The sequence below is a fragment of the Anarrhichthys ocellatus genome, unplaced genomic scaffold (genome assembly GCF_004355925.1).
Source record: "Anarrhichthys ocellatus isolate YVR2014 unplaced genomic scaffold, GSC_Weel_1.0 scaffold16, whole genome shotgun sequence".
Taxonomy (NCBI): domain Eukaryota; kingdom Metazoa; phylum Chordata; class Actinopteri; order Perciformes; family Anarhichadidae; genus Anarrhichthys; species Anarrhichthys ocellatus.
The window spans coordinates 1885325-1910854 of record NW_022280046.1 but is presented as its reverse complement, the minus strand read 5'-3'; the positions used below and the strand labels follow the sequence as shown (position 1 = coordinate 1910854).

The following is a 25530-nucleotide window of genomic DNA, read 5'->3' as shown; positions in this document are numbered from 1 at the left end:
AAAAAAAACAAAAAAAAACAACAACTTTCACACATATAGGCAGATGCGTATAAACTCGTTTCCTTCTCTAGCATTGCTTGATGTTCCTGAGGACCACGACAGGGGAAAAAAAACAGACAAACAAAAAGTGCAAAAAGCAGTGTGAGAAAATGTTGATCAGAGGCATGAGGGACAGCGGGACCAGAGACACAGCCGGGGTTTCTGGATCACGGTCTGGTGAGTAATGATCTCCACATGCCAAACTCAACTGTGACCATAGAGGTGACTTGCTCTTAGATCACTAGTCTTTTTTTTTTTTTTTTTTTTTTTTTTAAACAGTGCAATCAGAGATATCTTGACTGATTTCAGTATGAGCTACCGGTGACGGTTTAATGTCAACTGATATTCACATCGATCAGCATGGCTCGACAACATTTTTAGTCTCAGTGTATTTGGGGGGCTGGGTTTAAATTATTTTAATGTATCATGTAATGAATTCAAAATATGCAGAGGGTCTAGAAGAAATGGCTAATTTGTCTCTCAGATGATAATATATGAAAGAAACAGGGTCAATTGATTTCAACCAATAATAATAATAATAAAAATATCAACAGGCATATTAACACATTTAAATCTATTTCAAATGTGGTTTATAAATATATCATGTGTGGTTTCATTTTCACCAACACATTTCCATCTACAGTAGTTTTAGTTGTAGTCATGAGGTCTTTTCATTAAACGACAGCTCTCTCTCTCTCTCTGTCTGATAAAGGACACAGCGCCCCGTCTAGTCAAACAGGCGTCACCCTGCACCACAGAGCACTCACTCCCTTCAGCTGACTCATCTGGTTTGCCATGGACTTTTTAAATCATCTATTATCACACCAATTGGATCCAGCAAAGGTTGCTCCCTGGCTGTTTCCTAGTGCCTTTTATAAAAAAAGTTAGGAAAACACAACTGCCCTTCGATTGTCTTACACTCATGCATGAATCCCGTTATATCACTAGTATATATATATATATATACCAAAATCACAAATGCTATGATTTCACGCAAAGAAAACAAAAGCAAAAACAAAACATATAGCAGTGAAACAATCAAGGTATAATTAACAGTTCCTTCAAAAAATAATAATTTAAACTCATAAAAAAAGAAAAAAAGAAAAAGAAGAAGTGGAAACATCTTATTCAGAGCGCTCTGCTGTGGGACTGGTCAGGTTTGACAACCCTCAGCCACAAGCATCATAACAGCCAAACTGTGTTCCCTTAGATACATAACCTTTACTTCACAACATCATCATCGGTCACTCATTTGCTTTTTCAGACATTCATGAGCACATTTCCCACTCATCATCAAAGAATAAATAAAAGTGAAAGAGCGACTCATTGACCCACAGAGGAAGCAGAGATGAATCTAGATGTCTGTCAAACGGCTTTGTTGGCCTTTTCCTCCCAAACGATAGGTAAGAGCGACTTTGACGATCACTGCGGCAGACCGCAGCTGTCGAGCTCACCTGTGTCAGTCAGTGCAAAGGTCGAACTAAGGAAAAGCCGTTTAAACATATCGAGAATCAGTTTGCAGAAGACAAAATAACCAAAGCATTGGCGCAATAAAACTCATGAAGAACAATAAGTCCTCGACACTACAGCCAGTTACACAACCACTGCTGGCAATGGCCAGCCTGGCTGTACTGTGGAGGACTTAGGATGTGGCCAGTTTAAAAAGTATGACTAAAAGTCACAGCAGTAATGGCAGACTACGCACAACACACATCGGCAAAATATATCTGAGAACAGTTTTTGAGCGCGTAGTTGGAGCTTTGTGTCACCAGACCTCTTGAAGATTCTCAAAAAAGAAACCGCCATCAAACACTAAATGAGCTCCAAATAGGAAATATCTGACGTGTATTCAAATACCGTTTTGTTACCATTGTCTGAACACGAGCACAGCGAGATGAAGCAGACATGGCTGAGAGTGGAGGCTCGGTACCTGACGGACACAGCGAGGATCAAACACAGGTGCCAGCTCGAAGGGTCGGATGGCCACGGACAGAGGGAGGAGAAAGAGGGAAGAGGTTTGAGATGAATCGAAAGGATTGGGCTGGTTGGCAGACCGATGATGAAGGCGTAAAGATGCTGAGCAAATGGAAACTTGGGTGAACAATATCTATAAGAAAAAAATAAGAAGTCTAGAAGACAAATTAAGGTTAGGGTTTAGACGAAGACCAGAGGAGACTCAAAGGAGAGCAATAAAGGAGAAGTCCTAGACAAGATGCTACGACGACAGCAGCCTCGCAAAACGTGGACCCAATGACGCATCAACACAACCTCTTCCTGCACCCAGCAGGATGACGGCAGCAGTCGCTGGACAGCCACAGACTCTTCAGAGTAAATGAGCTCCCATGATTTAGGCCAGCTTTGCGAGGCTACTGTGACAGGGAAGTTAGAGATTATGGTAGGTAGAAGCCAAATGGATTAAGTCTAACATGAGGAAGCACATGAGATACTATGTGTGGGCCAGGGCCTGTGAATCTGGGAGGTGAACTCACAGTAAGGCACAGTGCTCTGCTTGCGTGGTTGATGATGCTCATTCATGCTACTACAACCGCTGATGACAGCTACTGCAAACAATGGACAAAACATCGATGACAAAGCACATTTCCTCTTCTTCTTCCGTTCCATTTCCACGCCGTGACAATGTCCCCACTCCTGACTTTGACTCTTTGGGCTCTCTTGAATCTGGCAGTACATCCCTCCTTAGCACCAGAATATTGTTGAAAACACGAGTCCTCCTCGATCAGATGATTTGGTGCTTCTTTATCTTCAGTCAAGTCTTCTTCATATGTTTTAGAAGAATTCACACACACACCGTATGATAAGACAAAACCTGCACAATACAGCCACACGAACATACTGCATGTCAGCTCAGTATATAAGTCCTGTTTATGGAAATAGCCCCGTGTATTTAGCCCAGGGTTGAATCAGTCAGATCACTTGACTTTGTGCATTTCGCCCCTTTGTTTTTGAGGACTCCAGGAGTTACTGAAGCACGGATTTGGATACACGTGAAGCAAAAACAACCATTTTCACTATAACAAAAGAGAACAACACAAAGCAATACAACTTTCATATCATCTTAAATATGTAAACAAACACTACAACTTAAATATATTTGGTGTGATGCAGACATATTTAAATACAAATCTTTGTTTTATACCAGCGCTCATGTGGTGCGGCTGATTATTGCACTGCAAACGCTGGAGCCCTATTGCACTTTAGATCTTTCAGCTTCAACCACTGGTCTAAATTAACATCTGCAACCGTGGGTCACATGTCAAAGGCTTTCCGAAATCCCCATCATCTACACGGTGTTCCCTTTTTAAAAAAACAACAAACAAAAACCTTGGTGTCCTTTGCTTATTTTCATCTCAAGCTCTGTAGAGCGTGGTGCAAATGAAGACAAGGAGACCAGACAGGTGCAAGAAATATTATTATATAGTTATCCTCATAAAGCTGTGGTTGTCATGCAGGTTTGTCACTGCTGATTGTGCAGGTGAAGTCGGTGGTAGAGCCTCCAGTCTTTTACGAAACAATCTGGCTGACAAACAGAGAGACAGTTTAGGTCCTCATAGGTCCCTCCGTTGTCCCACACACACACTTTTTATACTGATTCCATTTTACTTCTCAGCATCCTTTAAGTCTGTGGATATCTTTAGTTAGTAGTTTTTGCATTCTGGATGCCAGGCAACTACTACTCCACACATCCCTCCCAGGTGTGTCCCCCCCAGCAACACATGGTGTGATGGACCAGGATGGATTGGCGTGGCTGCTTGAGGCCTGTGTGGGCAGGGATTGTGTGGCTATGAACGGTGGTTTCAAGTTACCAAATACTAAGTTTGTGCCTCTCTCTGTGTTTGCTGAGGTAGCGAGAGGAGTTGCTGGGGATGGATGGAGTGCTGTGTGTGTTTGTGTGGCGTGCATAAGTCTGCTTTTAGGGATTTTAAAGAACAGGTTTTGGGAATACAATGTGTGTGTAGCTTTAAGAATCAAAAAAAAAATATTTGAGTATGGGTGCAAGGGAGTGTGTATGGCTATCACTTTATATGTATTTTATTATGGGGACATGGTCCTGCATTCTGCTATTCTGGTCACGCAATATCGTCTTCTTTTCTGTATGTGTGCGTGTACATGTGTAGTGGTCAGCCTGCTCATCACAATTTGTGTTTTCCTGACAGGATGGCGCGGTAAAGCTCGTCGTCCAGCTGCACATAAGACCCTCTTCTGGAATCCAGGAAGTAAAGTTTGTCCGACACTGCGCTGGGGTCAAAGCTGTCCCGACGCAAGTCCATCTTCTGAAACTTAAACGTTCCTGGGAAAGAGACAGAGAGATTATGTAGGTATTTCACTTCGCCAATTAAGCTGCCATTTAACCATCTTAGCGCCTGTGTCCACGTAACGTGTTTGTTCTGAGTGCCAGCGTCTTTTTTTCAATTGTTCCAAATGAGGAGAGAGTTCAAAAATCACTGGTTACGTCACTGTAGAAAATGAAGGAGAAGCTTGTTTTGGCTGTGCCTGTCCATCTAGAGCTGTATATGTCAGACAGACACTGTCATAACACAGACCGAAAAGCCCATTAGTGGGAGCAGATCGGTCGGGCGGATAAATATTGCTGCTGGTGAGTGCATGCTTTTATGGCCGTTGTCTCCAACGGAACGTCCATCTTGCGTTACAGCTGTCAGATTGAGCGCTGACGGCTCAGTATGAGGTCAAGCATCCACCGGTTGGTGCTCATGGTGGAAAACCAAGGTCAAACTAATAAATAGTGTCCAACTAGATAATAAAAAGCGGCAATGCTGGTCCATCATACAGCGCTGGGATAAAGCGCTCCCAGTGCCTTGCTGGTGCTTTTCTGCCAGAAACAGACGCAGACCCTTAGAATTACTTCACTGTCTTACTGCTTTTAGAAAAATGTAAAACAAAACCACTATTCAATCAAATGTTCATTTTTAATGAGCAATATTTAGAGCACACAGTATAATTTAGAGCTGTAACGATAGTCATTTAATCATTTATCTGACTGTCAGAAAATTAATCGCAACTATGTCGTTCAGTTAAGTCATATTTCAAGCAAAAAAACATTTTCTGGTTTCACCTTCTTACATAGAGGAGGGGCACATTTTAAATGCTGTGTTTACAAACGGCAAGCAACAATGTGAAAACTGTACAAATCAATCAAGTTAAAATTTAAATCAAGATTTTCAGAAGCGGACAAACGGCAGTGAAAAGAAAATCCTACCTGTCTTGTTGACCTCTGGAAGGAATCGAAGGAATACAGGTCTGGCGTAGGGAGGAAGAGCCTTCTCCATGTCCTTCACAAACTTCCCCAGGTCAGTAGAGTGAGACGGATCAGCGATGGCGGCCATGCCAGCCTTTCCCTCGGCTCCTGTGCACACAGAAATGGGGCCTGTCAGAGGACTAATTCTGTGGCCCACTGAGGTTGAAGGTCAGACTAATGTTCTCTTGGAATAGTTAGTCTGTGTGTTATTTCTGTTGTGGCAGCATGCATTTCATATGTTTTCTGCTGTGATCTGTCTGACTTGTGTATCTAATATTCAATGTAATCACAGTGACAGGAAAGTGTCATCTGTGATTCTTCTCTGCGGAGCCTCAACGACAGCTCTGCTTTATATGTAATGACATTTAAAAATGGTACAATTCACTTTATGTCACAATAGATTATCAGTAAGCCAAGATACTGCAGCTGCGATTACTATAGTATTCCACACAGCATGGTTCTTGTTATACATCTGTTCAGTATTCCATTAAACAAATATTCAATCATGTGTGTTGACAGATTTTACCTGGTACTTCCACTCCATAGACGACTACATCCTTCATGTCTAGCAGCTTGCTGAGAGTTCCCTCCACCTCGGTCGTTGAGACGTTCTCTCCTTTCCAGCGGAAAGTGTCTCCTGTACGGTCCTTGAAGAACATGTGGCCGCACTCATCCATGATCAACACATCACCTGGTGAGAGAATTGGGGGGGGGGGGGCCGATAGAGCATATTCATTTAGTCAGTCAGCATGGAGTACAATGAATAACTCAATATGCATGTTTGTGTGTGTGTGTGTGTGTGTGTGTGACTCTAACCAGAGAGATAGGCACTGTCTCCCTTCTTGAAGACACTCTGAGATATCTTCTTGCTGGTTGCCGATTGGTTGACATAGCCATCAAACCTCCGAAGAGGGTCATTCTGAATGATCCTGCCGACTAGCTGCCCAGGTTCACCTATAAGAGAGAACAGAAGAATGTATGAATGCATAACTGCCTATCATTTTGGCTAATCACATATAAAGTGGATTGTTTGAGCGCCATCAGGGGTTTCAGAAAGGACTAAGTGTGTGTGACTGTATGTCTACAACACTTACACAATGGACTTTGTTGAAGCCTTGTTGTGCGCCTATTTACCTGCGCTTCCTGAGGTATTTTTCTGCTCAACACCCCCACTCTGTATGTACTTTTAAGCTTACCAAGTGTAAAGTTGATGTTTAATAAGTGTATAGATTAAACCTACCAGGTTTACAAGGAATACAGACGCCATCAGGTCCCCTAATGAGCTCCATGGTCTCCTCATCAACCCTCACCAGTCTGATGGGGTAGATGAAGGGCAGGATCCGACTGTTGAAGCCACACGCACCAATCTATAGCACAGACAAAACAAATATGAACAAGGCGTACCAGTTCCAACCAGCCAAACTGCAGTGCTGTGTGCCGTCTTGTACGAGAAGCTACTAATACTGAAAACAACATTTTTAGAACAACTGATGTTTAACATGAAAAGGATCAGAGAGAAAAGCAACGTAATGTGAAACTCTCTGAGGTGAGTCGGTGGTGGTAGTTTTAAGGATTTCAGAAGAGGGTGTTTCACAACACTACCAACTAAAACGCACAACACAAAGCAAATCTTGACAAAAAAAACAACTGAAAGCCTGTTTGGTGAGAGCATCATTACCACTTCGTTGCACATTCCCACCTTGTTATCGAAGTTGCCCAGGCTGCAGTTGCACTCTGTGGCTCCGTAGAACTCTGCGATCTGTGGGATGTTGAAGCGGTTCATGAACTCCTCCCAGATGGACTGGCGCAGGCCGTTGCCCAGTGCCATGCGCACCCGATGTTGTTTCTCCGTGTCCCGAACTGGCTGGTTCAGCAGGTATCGGCAGATCTCACCAATGTACTGCACAATCTGGAGGAGAATGGAGCAGGATGATAGTGAGAAACAGACAGAACAGAGATATGAACAGACTAATCATTGATTGAACACCAAGCTTACAATAATGAAAAAAGGGATTCAGAGAGATTAACTGGGGGAAGAACATGAAATCTTGAGATTATTTTTTAAAGAATGTGACAGGTAAGACATCTTTGGAGAAACACTGTGAGATTGTGGTGTGTTACTCTGCCCACCAAATCTTTGGCAGTGACTTGTAATCGACATTATTACTTACAGTGCAGTTGTATTTGGCACAGTCGTCCCAGAAACGCGAGGCAGAGAACTTCTTTCGGATGACTACAGTCATGCCATGTATTATACACTGGCCCACTCCCACAATGTTACCTGTGGTTAAAAAAGATTATGAAATATCGTCATGGTCATAGCATGATAGACTCAACATGGAAACATACAAAGACATCATTTAAAGCAACAACATGCAACTTGTACCCCATTTTCTGTAAGCGGAGGAAGTCAAGAACACCGAGACTAAGTGTGTGCGAGAATAGACACTCATTCAAAAACACAGGTCAACAATAGCAACTCTTTTTGTTGCCAATTGGCTTCATCCACTATCTTAGGCTGGATGCTGTTTCAAGCTAAGTTCACCAAGATGAACATTATAAAGGTACTCAGCTGACGCAATCCCACACATTTATAGTTTTACCTGCGGAGTGGTAGAGAGGAAGGAAATCGTACAACACGTCATCTGGAGTCATCCTAAAGCCATAATATACCAAGGCTGCCATGCGGTAGTACCTGAAAACCAGGGTGTGGCACGAGAAGAAAGTCAAAACAACACCAACGAGTTTCATATATTTGTCTTCCAACTGTATTTATACCACACATGAAAGCGGCACGGATCAACGAAGAGAGCAGCTGCAGGATTCCTGTGTGCCTGTTAGTGAGCCGCACGGCTCCTTCCTACCTGCTGTGCACAACGATAGCAGCTTTAGGCATCCCAGTGGTTCCCGACGTGTAGATGTAGAACAGGCGATCTGAAAAAAGAGAGCAGGGTGAGAGTGAGACAACTTAAATGTCAATAACTCAATGTGCTACGACTGGTTCGGTCATGCACTCAGGGGCGTACAAATTAAAGCTCTGTTATGTTCAAATGTGTTACTCTGTTTTTAAATACATTTTGCTGAATGCTCACTTCTGTGCAGGAGTGTAAATGCTTGGCTTCGATCCGTAATTACAGGCCTATTCACAGTTTTGATTGAAAGCTCATTTTGAATAGGTTACAACACTGATGCATAGAGGCAGAATAAAGCAGAATGCATTATTAACGATTGTAAAATGACACCAACAAGTCCCTTTTTTTCTCTGGGATAGTGCAATGTGTAGGCAAAGTGGTCAATGCTTAGACAGCACCATCCAGTCCAAACCCAAACTCCAACATCCAGATGTGTACAAACTGGCTTTAGATTCAGTTGAGGGTTCCTTGGCCATGAACCACTTGTGTTTGGATTTTGCTTTCCTGCTCACAACCGATTTTAAATAAACTCAAACCACTAAAACAGAAGAAATACACGTCTGAGCTCCGAGTTACAGCCAGAGATCTGGATTATGGCGGCTACGTGCTACCTTAATCCATATACATATTTCAAACCTCTTCACTGAGTTGTTTGTCATTTGTATATCAGCGGAGTGGGTGCCAAGTCTTGCCAAGTGTGAACATGAACAAAGGTCACAGGTTTTTATTGCTGCAGCAGTCAGTGATTAGATATAGTGTTCAAGAGCAGGAGTGAGTGAGCAGGTTTGTCCTTACGTCAACCGAAGCTTTCAAGAGAGATTGTACAGTATGCCCTAGAGATTGTAAAGCCCTCAGAGGCAAATGTGTGATACACAAGTATGGTTTACATGACTTGACTGTTAATATCTTGGATTCAATTCGTCCTCCTTTAACCCATGCACTGCAGTTGCCTTAGAAACAAGAAACCAATATACTCTCTGGTGATGAGTCATCGGTAATTCCAAATAACTATAACAGCAAAAACAGTGGCAAATTCTGGTTGATCATAATGTCTGTATTACTTTGGTTAGAGTAAGTACTGAACTTGTAATTGAAACATTTGTATTACTTATGACCAGGACATCTGTTGTTTTTTGCTAAATTATTATCATTACACCACAGAAAACATCACCTAAAATGACTCCCAAAAGCATCTGTAAAATGTATTTTTGTTTGTTTGTTCTTGGAACGATGAACATTGTTGGTAAACTCGGATCCAGATTTGTTCACGGCCTTACCTGTGAAGCAGCGTTGCGGCCGGCTTGGCAGGTGAGACGGGGCGTTATCCAGCAGGGGCTCTAGGCACTCGGTTCCCTGTGGGACTTGTTTGGGGTCCCAGTCTCCTGAACAGAACATCTGCACCGTTTTCCCCATTAAACTGTGGACCTCAGACACCGCTGTGAGGGTAACAGAAACACATTAAAGTAGTGTTAATACATTTCGCTGTCCCAAATTACAAGAGGACTTCATGTGGCACAACATTTAAGCGCCACAGCAGACAAGGGGAAAAAGGAGGTACATGGCAGAGTAACAAGGGACAGAGTAGGTTGAAATAACTTGGGGAGTCAGGTGGAAGGTGAAGGAGAGGAGAAAGGTGCAGTGGGACAAAAGGGAATGAGAGTATCAATATGTTAGAAGGGAGCAGCAAACAGCTCCCATACTTCCCCCTGTAAAAAGAGTGTATCTTAATCTAAAAGCCTTAAGTCATGCTGGCTCAGTATTAATGCTACTTGCTTGACTTTGGCCTGCTCTGTAGCAAAGACTCTGCATTCCCTATTACTTAAAAAGGTATAAAGCACATGACAAGTCCACGATCCAATGCAAACACTGTTCCATCAATCCCGGGATGAACAGCTCAAACCTCATTCACTCTTTATAGCTGTGGAGATCGGGGCTTTTTTAGATTGGGCAGGGACCCAAAAGAGGGTGATGAGGAGATTGAAATAGAGCCCTAATTTATTTTTGACCATTCAACTTTCATATCGTTAGTGTGTCCCAAGTCTAAGCAATATAATAACACACCGCAGGTTTGTATATTAGACATTAGAACAAGTAATTTGTTCTGTTTGTACTTAATGAAACCTCCAAAATACACACATCTGATCATGTAATGTTTGATTTCAATCTTAAATCGAATTTGTTTATTTATTATTCAATGCAACAAATATAAGGTCCAGACCAGTACCAAAAGGAAAACATAGGGATATAGATAGTGAACGTTTGAGCTGCCTTTTCAGTCTACAGTCCTGGCTACAGACTCTGTTCTGCTGGTAGTTAGGATTTTATTGACCGCTTTGTTTCATTTTAGAAGGAAGAACATGAACATAGTTGGGATGGCATTCATCTCTCCAGACATGGGGGTGAAGCAATTTGTATCAAATGTGAGGAAATCCTAATTTATCTTACTGACATATTTCTCTCTAGGTCACTATGCCAGATAGTGTGCCGATCACCAACCATTGGGACTAAAATAAATATTTCAGGAAATCCACAGACAATACATTGCCAATTATTAAGAATTTGCCTCCTCTGATTTCCAGATCTGCTCTTCCATTGACACCAATGAGATATCATTGGTTTGGTTTTAACACCACCTGTTCAGCCATTCCACCATAACCAATACGATGCCGCCATCCTGTCCTCTTGATATCCTTCCCACTCGCTTCTTTGAAGTGCTATACAAACATTTATATATCAAATATTTGTATATGCTGTATGAAATTATTATCCAGTAAAGCTAAATATTTAATTTACATCTGCTACGTTGTCGTTTCAGATGTTTTTCCAGACAGACCATTTATCAGCTCTCTTTCTGACCAACTCAGACCTTGAACCCGGGCAGATTGATGATGGAGGTATTTCTCCAACTCCCTTCTTTCCATTCCATCAACCATTTGAAGCTCCACTGGCTGATATTGAAGAGACACGTCCTCTGAAACCCATCTATCTTTTATGACCTCTGCTCTCTCTCTGCACCACTCACCTCTCTCATCACAGAGGAAACATAACAGCACTCATCAGCAGAAATCAGATCGTAAAGTCCTCCGAGACAATCTTCAGACTTTTGGCCATAAACTTGACAATGTTGCAACTACAACAAACAAAATCTGCCCTAACATATCCTTCAGATGGTTCTCTAATCGCTAACTCTGCACATCCCGCTCCTCAATCCTCCCAGCTCTTACCTTCATTCAGCTCTGAGCCAAACACCACCGCCTTGGCATTGGAGATGGTGACACAGTGGACCAAGGCTTCTAGTCTCAAATTGAAGTTGATAAGAGCGGCCTCTACGCCGATTTTGGCCATGCCGAGCCAGAGGCCCACATACTGGGATCTGTTCTCCATGAAAAGAGCCACCACGTCGCCGTCCTGAAGAAAGAAACAACAAAAGGAGAGTTGTCTTACCGATTGTCATCAACCGATTGACTGAAGTTTATTTATATTTAACGTAAAGGGGCCATGTCATCTTTTTCCCCCAATTCCTTCAGGACTTTTTTGTTTTGTTAGGCCCTACCTTGAAACCCCTTTCCAGCAGCAGGTTGGCCACTCTGTTGGAGTACTCATCCAACTGTCGGAAGGTCCACTTCTCCCCAGTGCCCTCGAAGATCAGTGCCGTCTTGTCCCCGTGGCGGGCCACCGTTTCAGCAAAGATCTTGGGAATGGTGTTCTTCTCTCGGAGGTGGCGTCTGACATTCATCTTCACCTGCAATAGCACACCTGCCGCACTGAAGGAGCAAGAGAAAATATTATTAAAATGGAGAAAACAGACAATTTACAATAACTCTTCCTGGTATGATTCTGTTACAATGTTACAATTCTTGCGGCACAGTCTGTGATGTTGATTTGTGTCACGTCCTCTGCGCACTAAATGCATGAATGGCAGGAAGTTGAACCAGAAACTTAAGATATTCTTTGGACAATGGTCAGCATTAATATAAGGTGTGCATAATTTGTAGCTAAAGGGCCCAAATTTGGAAAAGCACTAGTCATGTCATTCACAGATAAATATTTATTAAATAGCTCATCTACATCTGTAGTTGACCAACTAAGTTCATCTTACTGTGCAAAACGTAACAACACAAGGCATAAAACATTATGACAGAGATACCTGGGTGGGTCACGGGGCAAATTCTGCCTAAATGGAAGGATGTCACTTGATAATTTACATTTATGGTGCAAAGGCACAGATAGCAGGCATACTCCAGAGTACTATATTATTACACAAGCACCATACAAATATACTGAGCCAAGCTACTTCACAGCTACATTGTGGTGGTGATATTTTTTATCATTACACAGGCTTCATGTCGGTCCAGATAACCACAATCTGTTATTATGCTTCAGTCATTAGTACCCTTAGCTGTGTGGAGCTTATTCTGTTGCAACAGAGGAGCTGTACTTTGAAATTATCATCTTTCTCTCAAGATACTTTTTTCAGTAGTTGGAAAAGTGACTTTCAGTTAGATCTTTAATAAATCTGATATTATTTAATTGTGCTAAATTCTTCTTTCTTTATTTACATTCATAAGTTTCATATTGTAAACAGAGGCTTTGCACCAACTAAACCACTCAGTGACAATCACAGCTACTAGCAGGGACAGAAATATGAATACTGGAGGTTGGGTTAGCTAACAAAGGCATTAAGGTGTGAACAATACTGCTTCTTAAGGAGGAAATACCTAAGGCTTGTCACAGTACAATACTAAATAGGAATATATGAGTCACTGGGGACAGGGTGACTTGCATGCTTTGCCAGGCTCAGATGTGGTCCATTTTTAACCTTGGGGCTTCAGCCATTATCAACATATAAATAATTACAACGCTATCAGAACTGCACTCGGAGTGAGGGAGGGTTGTTTGCATATGAGCAAGTGCACACAACTAGGTAGCTGAAGCTAGTAACAGGCCTAAAGAAGAGGACACATACTTATGGCAAGCTCTTATTTTGAAAATTCAGCAAAATGCCTTTGACATACAGCCTTGGAAACTGTGATTTCCAACTCTCTAACCAATGAGAAAGCAGAGGCCATTTGTTTGTACACAGTGGGTCACAGAAGCACCGATTACTTCTGGTTTGGTCAGTTTGGCTTATAAGTCACGGAGAGGTCATTAACACTTTTACAATTTCCTGTTTTACCATGACTGGAGCTACAGAAGAAAAGAGGAAGTTAATCACAAACCAATTGCTATGGTAACCTCCAAATGTAAATATTGGCTCTAGGCAAGACAGTTAAAAGATCTGCTCTTTCCCATTCCTCTCTATTGTCCTTTGTCCTTCAGTTCAGGCTACCTGCCATGTCAGGTTCTGAAACATGCACAACAGGAGTATGCAGCTTGTGGCTAACACTGGCTGTAAAAGCAGGAAAAGAAGAGCCTCCGGTCTTTTGAATGAACACTGTTGGAATAATAACCCATTTTATAAAGAAGCCATGATTCACCGAATTGTTCTTAACAGTACATTGAGACAATGATAGGACTACAGATACGTAGTGTAGCGACACTGCACTATATTTTGGCTGTGGCTCCCTTTAGATAGTAGGACAAAGTGAATCAATAGCAATGATTGTAAATGCTTGAAAGAAAAAAACATTCAAATGACATGAATGTTCTAGGTTTCATTAACACGTGAAGCGTGCCAACACATACACAAAATCCCCAATGCTTACTGTAAGTCTCTGCCAATGGTTTTGGCAAAAATCTGCAGGAAGCTCCATCCTCCGCTTCCCAGGTAGAAGATCAGGACGGCTGGGAGAACCTGGTACCAAGGCAAGCCCACCAGCAGCCTAAACACGAACAGCAGGGCTGTGGAACACGCTAGACGCATCATCCTGAAAGAATGCACAAGCACGTATAAACATATACACACACACACACAGATAATGGCTGCAGACTGCAGCAACAGTTCAGACCAAACATCAGTTCAGTAGCAGAAAGGTTACATGTGATTAAGGAAAGCAAAGAACACAGATTTTGAACATTCCCCCGATAGTATTTAAGGAAACCACTTCAAGAATGTAATCTATGATTTTGGTTAGACATCCTGTGCCCAAATGAATCAACCGACTCTGCGAGCTGGCAATAAATGAGGATAAATGATTATACTGTATATTGTCATGCAAGTGTTCACACACACATGTAAAACAAAATGCATTTTGTCTCACATGGGCAGAATAAAACGGAGAAAAACCCTGAGTTTTATTTTCTCTTGCAGTTGAATAAAACCCAAGGCTACGGAGACCTTGGGGAAGTCCTAACTCAACGCAAAGTGTCTATAGTGCCGGCTGAGAGCAGCAGAGGACAGAGTGTGTTGACATTTGTGTTCAGTGCCACCTGATAGCTAGGAAGATGATCCTAAAGCAGTACACGATAGGCTTACATAGGCTGCTGCATATTATATATTCATTACCCTATAGAGAAAAAAATAAATAAACTGCAGGTTTGTAATTTCACAACAACTGAGCATATTTGAAAGATATCCGTTTTATGGCTGAAGGCCTGTAGCTCTTTCTCGCGAGCCAAGAAGCTGACTGGATATGTATCTGCTGTCTCCCTGCATGAGGCTGTAATGATGATGATGGCTATATCATAGCGATTCAATATGTCTGCTGCTATAATAGAGACCAGCGCTCTGTGTTACAACACTATTATTCTGAATGTACCACGGATCAACATGATGGCATTTTTGTTTGTTTTTTACAATTTTAGGGAAAATTATGAATTGAGAGCGCTGTAACAAAAAAAAAAAAAAAAAAAAAGCTTCATCATTCGCCGCCGCTACACCCGGAAATCCAAGAAGCGCGTAGCATCATATTGCGGTAGTGGATGGGGGAAATGATAGCGAGGCTCAACCCACTGTTGGTTAGACTACGCCTCGCTAACCATGCCATGTGCGCGTTCAGTGCCAGGGCCGTGAACAGTTATTGGACAATATTCATCGTGCTATACCTGATGTAGTTTATTGTGGGCACAGGCGCGCCTGGGAAGCAGGATGCGCACCATATTGCGCGCATCGGCTTAGATCGGAAGCGGATGGACAAGCGCGACAGCAGCCTCTTTTAGGGAGACGATGCATGCTAAAATATGCAGTCCACGTTTCACATATATTACCTCTCATGGACCGAGACCTGCCCGATATTAAAGTGTCGCGCCACCTCCCGAGTCCCGTGAGTGGGTCGATCGCCCACAAGGTTGACAGAGGACAATAGTCACAGCTCGCTCCCTTTCTCCTAGCGCACACAATAACCAGAGCCATCCGTTGAAGTTGAACATCGCGGGGGCGCACGGTCAGCTCGGTCTGTGGCTGGGGTGATCGGTTTCTCATTTGCTTACATACCTTGCACCCCCGTCACAGCATGTAGGTGCGCAGAAATCCCAGACGTGAAACCCGTTAGTGTGCGATCTCGACCCTGATCGGCTTACAGGCTAGCCTGGTCGCCCCGTCCGCTCGTCGCCGCTTGACAGAGGCTCACAGAAACGCACGGACAGACAGGCACACACGCACCGGGATCCCCTCCTGCTGTAATACCACAATGAGCTGCTGCTGCCGCTCCGCTCCTCTCCCGTGCGTCGCGAGTCAAATTCGCCTGACTGTGCGCGTCGACATTGACCCCGCAATCATCATCCGCTCATTGTCACAATTATTGATATAATATCTGGGATCATTGTAGCCGATAAGCTCGCTAGCAAGCGCAATTCAAATGACCTTATAATTTTCTTAGCTGCGCCCGCCCACCGCCGTCAGCAACCCATCAGGAATAAGCGCTGACGGACAGGTGCCTGGGCCAATCGGGGGGTGGTGGTGATTCTGCACACATCCCATCCAGTAGGGGCGGGGTCTGCGGCTGTGGTGAAGAGGAAATGCGGTGCGGCCCTGCCTGCTCTCGCCGACTGAAAGCGAGATCGGTTTCTACCCGGTAGTGACAAGGAGCCTGATGCGGATCCGTGGGGCTTAAATAGGTTGCGCTGCACTGTCATTCATCACTCCGCGCCCGGCCAACATGTGCTTTGAATGCGCATCCGTTAACTGAACCGGACCCGCGGAAGATCGAGGAATGAGAAAGAACAGGGTGTCAAACAATAGCCTGTTCCTCTCTTGTAGGCGCCACCCAAGATCTACACTAAAAACCCACCAGTTTGCAGGTTTTGCCTGCAACCGAACGCTACATCAGCTGATTGCTTGAATTGAAAAGCTCTAGCATATCCGTGCAAACGAAAACCTGCAGTTGTCTTTGCGCTCACAAGGTTAAAAATACTGTGGGTGTAGCTCACAATTATAATCATCTTACTGTACGTTTAAACGTACAGTAAGATGATTATAATTGTGCCACATAAGTCAGTGGCAGTAAAAAAAATGGCCCCAACCACATACAAAATGACATAAGGTATATTAACAAAATTGCCTTGCCGATTATGCAAAAAACTGAGTCAAATTCCTTGTATGTGCAAAAATATGGCAAATAAAAAGGTGATTGTGATTACTTCTAAGCAGAGAATAGTCTTGTAGCACACGCCGACGCAATAGAATAACTTAGGCCTAGTTTGAATGACAGCCGGAGGCTGACATTTCACACAGCGTTCATAATGTCATGGAAGACATTATTACGGAACATTGCAAAAGACATACTGTAAAAAGAGTGCTGTAAGACACTGCCGCAGGTCAAACGAGGTTACTTCCCTAATGATCTATTCGAAAGAGCCCAAATGAATGGGGATACAATTATTTCTAATTTCTATTTTCAAATAGTTGACTGCATTTTCAACAATACCAAAGTCTTGTCACATAAAAGTCAAAGCTTGACATTTATCTGGTTTCAACTGATACACGAACACACTGTATATACCACACTGACCCCAGTATGTGAGATGTTAACTGAGTGTTAGGCAATTCACAAATCAGGATAGGGAAAAAATAGGATGAGCTTTGACCTGCAAATGACTCTCTTGCCACCATTCACTCTCACAATTTCACATGAAGGAACAGACTCGCAAACACAGCATCAGTCTGCTATCAGTCCAAGAAGACACATTATCAGTGGTTCTCAGACAGACAAGGGCACGCCCAGTATATTATGCTGCTCGCCTCGGTTGTCTGTTCAGTACTCTAAAAATGTCTTGCAAGCACAGCAGCATTATGGAGTTTTTTCTTTTTTAAATACAGGAAGCAAATACCCAACCATTTCTCTTTAGTTGAACTTCAGATGGTACAGTGGAGACAGACAGGAAACTGAAAAGGAGTGTGATAGTTACCTAACATCCTTTTCCCCTCCAGTAGAACTGTGGGTGGTGATGAACATGACCTTATGCGGGATGTTAGCAAACTAACGGGTCATATTTTGGGTTGAATTCAGCAGACAGGCGTGTTATAAAAGAGGAGACTATCAAAATAAGCTAAATGTCCTTTTTACCATTTCTTGTTACTTAAATTCCACAAAATGAATGCTATAACTATGATGCGTCCAACTCAATTTCCATAGTGGACAATGAGGTGACAATGCAAATGGGAACATGGTGTCTGTGGTGGTCTGATAGACTTATTTATTACATGTTATCGTCAGCTTACAAAGCATCATGTACCAACAGCTAGTGCATTTCATTTTACACTTTAAGATGACACTCCAGCATTCCCTCTTTTTTTGGTAATAACCAACCAGAGTCAGAAAAGTAATAAACACTCATGCAGCCATCATCCAAACTCTAGTTACATAAACTCAAATTTCAAAACAGAACAAAAAAGCCTGAAGTTAATGGCCTCTTAAATATCACGTGTGCAGGCAGGGCCTGCTTCATTCTCCTCGTGTTATACTCATTCTCACTTTAGAAATCTCACTCGGTAAAGAGGTGAAGACTAAATCACCACGAAAATGGGCGAACCTGTGTCTTTAGTCCAAATCAATCCTCCCATCTAAAAAGGTTCTTTGGTCTTTTCTCTCCTTGGTCTGAGGAACCATCCTCACCAGTCATTTCATAGGTTTTGTTTTCAGTCATCCAACTCCAGACCAAAGTGGCTGTAGAGATCTCGTGTGGTGGCCCCCCTCACAGCAGCTGCAAGATATAGCAAAGTAAGGGTCAGGCTCCTTCAGCGGATTACAGGGTCAACTCCCTCTAGTGCTGACACACACACCAGTTGGCTTGCACTGTTTTGTACAGGGATGAACAAATCTGTAGCATTTGTTGCTACAGCATGATAATATAAGGCACTGCTTGATGATGATAAGCGATAGCTCAGCCCTAAAGTGTTGCAACAGTTTGTCCTTTGCTTAATCAAATCGTATTCATTTGGTGGGTGTGCACATGCGGTGCTGTTGAAGTAAGGGGGTTTGAAGGCCGGGAGCTACAGAGAGGTTCATTGTTTGATGTTTTGTCAATCATCGTTGGGCCTGCGGGGCAACACTCGGGGCTTCGCTGGGTTACGGTACTGAAGGGTTTCCGTTCAAAATTGTACTTTTTCGGTCTCTTTTCTTTCGCTAACATTGTTAATGTCAGACCACAGTGTCAAATTAATAGATTGTTATATTCATTTACTGTATATAGGCAAAACTATTGTTTATAAACAGTAGAATCTGTCAGGATAAACTGTCAACAACTAATCATTTAAAATCAACACTTTTACTGTTTATTCAAAATACGTTTGTTTTCACCACAAACTGAAAATGTAAATACAAAAACTTCATTTTATCACCTTATCCACAAAATCAACCTTTTCGACACTTACTCTTGATAAGGTAAGTCTACATTTATATATTTTATGTATTACATGAATTGCAATGGCAAATTTATCATCAGGGAAACTCCTGCATTAAATAAATAGCTCCAAACGTCTGAAAATGTACATTTAGAAGATTTGTTGGGAGATGTGACAATAGCTTTAATGCCTGAGAGACAAAGGGACAGTTGTCTTGGGGGGGGTACTGCCTCCTCTCTCACTCTTCAGACTGCCCATCTCCTCCCTCTCAGAATAAAGTCATACAACAGCAAGTGTTTAGTGTACACTCTTTGTGAAAGTGTGTGTGTGTGTGTGTGTGTGTGTGTGAAAGAGAAAGAACACGATGGGGGGGGGGGGAGATAGAGGATGATAGCAAGTGTTTGTATTTGACAGTTTGTGAGTGTATGCATGCGTCTGCAAGACAGACAGAGATTGTAATTGTGTGTGTGTGTGTGTGTGTGTGAGAGAGGGATGTGAAAGACTGCCATTGTGACAGAGGGGAAACGCCACCTCCATTCACTAAGAGGTCATTATCATCCCGACTCCTCTGCACTGTACTGACCCACAATTTAAGAGATGGCAAGCGTTAAACTCACAATATAGATATAAAACCAGATAGCACAGTTTTTAATTAACAGACAACGGAAGTGGGAGATAAGTGACATTAAAGCATCTAAGGAATGTACGCCTGATCGGTGTTGTTCATGTGTTCATATTCCACAAAGACCAGCAGACTAAATCAGAGGATGTCCAGATGTTATTTGACACCACACAAACAAGCATGTGCATGTAAAAGTAGGCAAAAAGTCATGTTTGTTATGATATGCACACAGACCATAATGGGACTTGGCTATGATTCACCAAAACCTCCCTTAACAAAAGCATAATGTGTGAACTCCACACTTCCTCACCCTGATGCAGCTGCAACACATGCACACAAATATATTTTAAAAGACACACAGACTTACACTCATTGCAGCCTGTTGACTTATACTAGTGTGGGCCCAGACAGACACATCTGCAGCATCACAGGAGTTATGACAAAAGTTGTCTGGGGGAAGATGAGGTGTCAAAACAACTTTCTGATCTCTCCGAGAAAGGAATCAGTGACTGGAGTAAAAGCGATTGTTAATTATAGCACCAAAACTGATGCAATTTCAACAATATTAATATTTATGTCATCATATCATGTATGACAACAACGCTTATTAATATTAGCCAACATATTACTGGACACAGAACATGAAAGAACTCCGAGTGGCTTTGAGATAGAGTGTTAATCTAATGAAATGAAGGTTTTATAGGCAGGCCAATGGAATCTTTATGTCAACAGAATCAGCGTTGTGGGATTAAACACTGTCCGAAGTTAAACCTGGCTCTGGTTTATGATTAAGGCCTCGGAGGGAAACAGAGACACTGCTCTGTTGCCCTCTGGTGGCTGGTTGTGTAACAACTTGACAACACTTCCCCTACAAGCAATACACAATCAGATAACAGCTTATTCAAATGTTCCTTTAATGATTTACTTTTAAATAACACTTTTAAAGTACACTCGCATTCATTTTCTCCACAGATATATTTCATTGGTGCGTACCCATCAAAATACCACGATGTATTAGACTGTGACAAACCGTGTATGACCGTGTAGTGAACACGATGTTGTCTTTGTTCATTATTTACATTCTTCTCAGCAACTTAAGTAGTTTTAAGGATGTGATGACACCTTTGTACAGTTTGTTTTCTTTGGTCCGAATCACACCAGAAAAAAAAAAAAAAAAAAGAGACATATTGTTGTATGTCTCATCTAGTCTGTTCAGTGTTCACACTGCCGTATCTTTAATGAGCCAAGAGGTTTAAAACATGACTCAACTCATTCAACAGACAGATTTGGGTAGCTGTCATCTCGCAACACTCGGGTGTGGAGAGTCTGCAAAAGAAATAGTTGAAAACGTCTCACACGATCAACTAGACTTAATCTGTCATGTGTATAAAAAAAAGCCCACTACTAACAGAGGGAGGGGAGGATGCATCCTGTAAATGGCTGCTACATTCAGCAGACGAGTTGCGTGTATGCTGTGGGTGGTTCATGTTGCTGTCATACCGTACATTGTCCACGCCTCATTAGACTCATTCCTACACTCCCCATGTGACCGTGCATCAGAGATTAGGACGTCATTGTGGGAGTGAAAGCTCACAATAGGGTTGAATGAATCAAGCCATAAAGGATCAGCGTGAAAGTTAATGGCAAAAGCTATCCATAAGCATATCATTTATAATCACTGTCCAGAATCGATTTTTGGACTTAATTCTACTGTTATGGTTTATATGCTGCTAAAAACTAGTGAATTCAAATGTACAAGCATTTCTCTTACCAATACGGCCCAGGAGTGACTGTCCAATGTCTTTGATGTCATTGTATTCATGCAGCATATCAATGTGATGCTCCAGCTCCTCTACTCTGCATCCACTGGAGAAACACACACACACACACACACACACACACACACACACACACACACACAATGTGCAAATGCTCATGCAGAGGCGCACAAACGCACACACAATACAAAGAACTTAAAAAAAACAAAAACATATCAGATTAACAAAACTATGCACAGGCAAGAAGAGTGCACATGCATTATGGGTAATTCGCAGGATTATAGCGGGGATCAACACTATTGATTCACATATTTACATACTTAACCTTCAGCATACAAAGGCTAACATGCAAGAAGACAAAAGCACACAGCTGTACTCACTCAGCCTCCAGCTGTGCTATCTCTGTGTCCAGCTGCTCTCTTCTTCTCTGCAGCTCAGCTACCTCCTCTGCAGGGCTAACTTTAGCACTCTCTGTCACTTGAAGCTGTCAGGTGCAAAACAGGCAACCATGAGGCTGGGATGCACATGGATGTATGCACATGTGTGTGTGTTTTAGAGGGGGTTAACTTACAGGTGATTTGAAGTTGGAGTGTACTCTCTTAAACTGTGAGGAGGGAGTTCTAGGGAGAGAGGGAAGGGAACTATTGTTAAAGATAGGATGTGTTAAACTTGAGGAGACAATGTATAAAGAATAAGCAATGCCTTAAATGAATGGTATGCCCGTTGCTATCAGCTAACGTTAGCTGTTAGTGTAAGAAGCTAACGTCACCTTTTCAGTGCTCCTCTCTTCAAGTCGTTCCCCTCCGGTGTTGAAACGTGACTACAGTGAGTTTCTTCAGACTGCTCTGTGTCCATAATGTCTTTATTGTAAAAGTAAGTGTGGTATAGTTATAGTAGGAGCAGCAAATGGTCACCGAGGAAAGTAGGAAGTTCGCAATTCGCGGCTGATGGTAAACAGACTCGTGATTGGTTCTTAAAACCGAGAGGCGGGACTTTGATAGATCCACTCTTCTCGCGAGAGTTTTGGGAGACTTTACAATATTTGCATATTTAACTGATATTAACGCGAGTTCGTTCCTTCTGACACTTCTCAAACTATTAAACACTATCACTGTCCATAAACAACCAACATTTAATTGTAGTTGTATGCATAGTAATGCATCTATGTAGTTAAGAATCTGGCCTCCTGTCTTCTACCTACAGTCAATTTAGAAAAGTGGGCTAAATGCCGTTTTCGTTAACATTCACAGATCCCTCTGTATGTTATATAATTACTCATCAGCACGAATAATCATATCAAATGATTGCCAAAATAAATTATATCGGCTACAAAATCAATGGTCCTATTATATGGCTATTTGACACCTAAATAACTCACAATATAGACTAATTTGTGAACATTTCAATGAAGTTTCATTAGTAAGGAATATCCGTCTTCAAGCTAAACTTAAGAGGGCTTGTGTGTCTAATTATTACAACCAGAGTCGAATCATGCGTTTGACTGGGATGTGTCAACCACGCCACTATTCTCATGACACCACCAGATGGCGACAAATTACAGTTTAAATTGACTCTTCTATTTCTGCCTTCAAAACATCTCACTGTTTATTTCCCTCACAACATACATTAGTCTCCCATTCTCTCTCTCTGCGTGTCTGAAACAACCCACTCCCTTGTTGACTAAGAAAAAGCTGTATAACCTGAAGGACATGTTATGGCATATGTTCATGTGAACATCTATACTGCTTCTCTGAATTGCTCAGGTGCCACTCAGACTCATTCAAAGCCACCAGCGGTCTAAATCTAAATCGGTGGTGGATTTAAAAAAGCAAAAGGTCACGTTCAATCCACAAACACAGATGCACACACATTTTTCCAGCACATATGCACCAGTACAGTTCACAGGGAAAGCACCAAAGGAAGAGGAACACAGCAACAGATTTAGCTCTTAAAACACACAGAGAGGGAGATACAGGGCTCATAGAGACAAGAACAGAGTGAGAATGAAAGGCAGCCAGAATGTGCATCCAGGGGAGTCGGTGTTGTGGGTGTGGAGGACATGAAATTGAGTCCATTCTGTGTTGTGTCCTCAGGATTCATTGCTTATTTATTAGTTGTTATACAGAGGCAGAGAGGGTCTGCAATGAAAAATTCAGACAGGAGGCATGGCCTTTTCTCCTTTTAGAAATCACAAGATTACACACACTGGGCAGTAATGGCTCCTGCACGCAGTCATGTGTGTGTGTGTGTGTGTGTGTGACAGAGAGAGGGAGAGATCTGTGGACGATGTCTATTTCTCCACAAATCTGACACAGCATTATGCATCCATGTGTGTGTGTGTGTGTTGCATTTTCTGAATAGCTGCTTTAGATCTCAGGCTTTTGTTAATTACGGACACATATATACATTTGTGAGCGCAGCAAATGTCACATCTGCTGTTATTGTTAATGTGAGCAAGTGTACTTTGGTCTTTAGTCTGAGGAAAGTGCTCCTTCCAAATGTGCTACCAACCTCTCAAAGCTTGGACTCACTGCCTGTGTTTATTTTAGGCAGTAATGTCCATATTGGTGGAAAGGGGTCTCAGGAACGCTGAGATAAAGGACTTAAGTACTGGCAAGGGATGTTTTGTATCCTCGTTATGCTCAAGAACACTGCTGTATGCTTTATACAAACATAATTAGAAGTAGTAGAAGGGTGCAGGTGGATGAGTGAATTATTTGTTTTTATGACAGTCTGACTTGTCATAGAAGGGAAAGCACAGGTGTTGCTAATAACATTAATTATGGATCAGTTGTACTCAAGTGTCCCAGTAAGTCATGACAGTGTGACAGTGAGACAGCATGCACCGTACCAGAACCCCGAGTGTGAAGCACCTAAAGGGAGTTCAGCCATCATTCATTTAGTTTTTGTGCTTTTCGTACTGTGACATGTCAAAATGTCTTGTCTTTTGTGTTTAGAGCAGCTCATTCTTCATTGAATTCATGTTTGCATTCAGAATTTTTTATTTTTTTAAATCTTAACTTTAGGTCCATTTTCTAGCTTTTTATGAGCAAACTCCAGCCATTGAGGAAGCCTGTTAGATGTGATTGGCTTGTCTGGAAAATGGTACATTGAGGTTTGCCTCTGGTTTTGTTTCCAAGGTGACGAATGAACTTTCATGCTCCACACATTTGTATTTTTTTGGCCTTGTTCCTTTCGATTGTGTGTTTTTTTGTTTGTGTTTTTTGCCCAAAATCCACACAGAAGTAAGAAAGAAAACAACCACAATTTTACAGACGTCTCTAAACTTCAAGGAAATCAATTCATCTTTCACAATCTGAAGAATTTGAAATGAGTGCATAAGATGAAGGAGGTGGAAGAGGAGGCGGTGAGAAAAGTATAGTATGAGAAAAATGTGTGCAGGAGAGGAGCAAGGAATGGTAATCAGAGAAGGGAACAGGACAAGAGATTGGAACAGCGGGACAAGGAGAGGAAAGGAGGAAAGGGGGCAGGAAGCTTTGGCTTGTAATGTTGGTTGGAAGGCCTCATATCTACCATGTTCATAATTCATGGCCACTCCTCTGTACGGCATCTAAATTCCACTGCTGGGGAATTATGACCAGACACCACACACACTCACACACACACACACACACACACACACACACACACACACACACACACTTGTACTAGAGAGTTAGAGTCACCGGGTGAGAGAGAGTGAGCACGCTGCTGCAGGATGAGGGGTAGATGAGGGGGATGATTCAAAGCATGTCATAAAACATCGATACACCTCTAAAAGCCGAGCTATATGAGCTCTGCTTACACTGGAGGCGATTAGGCCTCTAAATAATTCACAAAGCATGCACAAGCGCTTACTCACACAAATACAGGACAAACTTTTATGCAAACAAATACAGAAACAGATACAAAACACACACCTCCACATACAAATGTATACTCTATGCTGTGCACCAGTACAAATCATCCATCACATTCTGGAGGGTTTGCTGGAGTGAACTTATGGGGAGAGATTGGTGTTTATATTATCTTTTCAGACGCACCCAGAGCCTTGGTGAAGGACTCTGTGATAGAAAGCGGCTGATAGATTGTGAGGCTTTTTTGTAGTTATGAGGCAGACTCTTGCTGAGCTGGACAGTGTCAGCCGTGATGGAAGGATGCTGCCACAAACCTCCAACCTCCCT

General features: G+C 42.3%; 2 protein-coding genes across 5 annotated transcripts; both read right to left on the bottom strand.

The window, feature by feature from the left end:
- Nucleotides 1–3352: 3352 nt before the first annotated feature.
- slc27a4 (solute carrier family 27 member 4) lies at nt 3353–16016 on the bottom strand. Of its 3 annotated transcripts, none has more exons than XM_031855718.1 (14): nt 15968–16016; nt 13932–14093; nt 11780–11990; nt 11451–11634; nt 9504–9662; nt 8179–8248; nt 7918–8009; nt 7486–7595; nt 7014–7223; nt 6555–6681; nt 6131–6268; nt 5841–6005; nt 5276–5422; nt 3353–4348 (listed from the first exon to the last, which is right to left on the bottom strand). In XM_031855718.1, the coding sequence occupies exons 2-14, from the start codon at nt 14090–14092 to the stop codon at nt 4191–4193; spliced, it is 1932 nt and encodes a 643-aa protein (XP_031711578.1). In that variant the 5' UTR covers nt 14093; nt 15968–16016; the 3' UTR covers nt 3353–4190. The 3 variants fall into 3 exon arrangements, with proteins under 3 accessions (XP_031711578.1, XP_031711576.1, XP_031711577.1); XM_031855716.1 differs by lacking the exon at nt 15968–16016 and adding an exon at nt 15599–15958; XM_031855717.1 differs by lacking the exon at nt 15968–16016 and adding an exon at nt 15373–15585.
- A 1796-nt stretch (nt 16017–17812) lies between these two features.
- On the bottom strand, nt 17813–22266 carry swi5 (SWI5 homologous recombination repair protein). 2 transcript variants are annotated; one of them, XM_031856055.1, is made up of 5 exons: nt 22116–22266; nt 21918–21966; nt 21727–21830; nt 21340–21434; nt 17813–18306 (listed from the first exon to the last, which is right to left on the bottom strand). In XM_031856055.1, exons 1-5 carry the CDS (start codon nt 22199–22201, stop codon nt 18242–18244), a joined length of 399 nt encoding a protein of 132 aa, XP_031711915.1. In that variant the 5' UTR covers nt 22202–22266; the 3' UTR covers nt 17813–18241. The 2 variants fall into 2 exon arrangements, with proteins under 2 accessions (XP_031711915.1, XP_031711916.1); XM_031856056.1 differs by lacking the exon at nt 17813–18306 and adding an exon at nt 20780–20894.
- Nucleotides 22267–25530: the final 3264 nt, after the last annotated feature.

Coding starts and splice junctions, on each gene's coding strand:
- slc27a4 (XM_031855718.1), bottom strand. CDS start 14,092: ATGATGCGTCTAGCGTGTTCCACAGCCCTGCTGTTCGTGTTTAGGCTG. Junction 11,991..13,931: donor ACCATTGGCAGAGACTTACA/GTAAGCATTGGG, acceptor TTGCTCCTTCAG/TGCGGCAGGTGTGCTATTGC. Junction 6,682..7,013: donor TGGGCAACTTCGATAACAAG/GTGGGAATGTGC, acceptor TCTGTGCTATAG/ATTGGTGCGTGTGGCTTCAA.
- swi5 (XM_031856055.1), bottom strand. CDS start 22,201: ATGGACACAGAGCAGTCTGAAGAAACTCACTGTAGTCACGTTTCAACA. Junction 21,435..21,726: donor ATAGCACAGCTGGAGGCTGA/GTGAGTACAGCT, acceptor GTGTTTCTCCAG/TGGATGCAGAGTAGAGGAGC. Junction 18,307..21,339: donor GTCACTCCTGGGCCGTATTG/GTAAGAGAAATG, acceptor TATATCTTGCAG/CTGCTGTGAGGGGGGCCACC.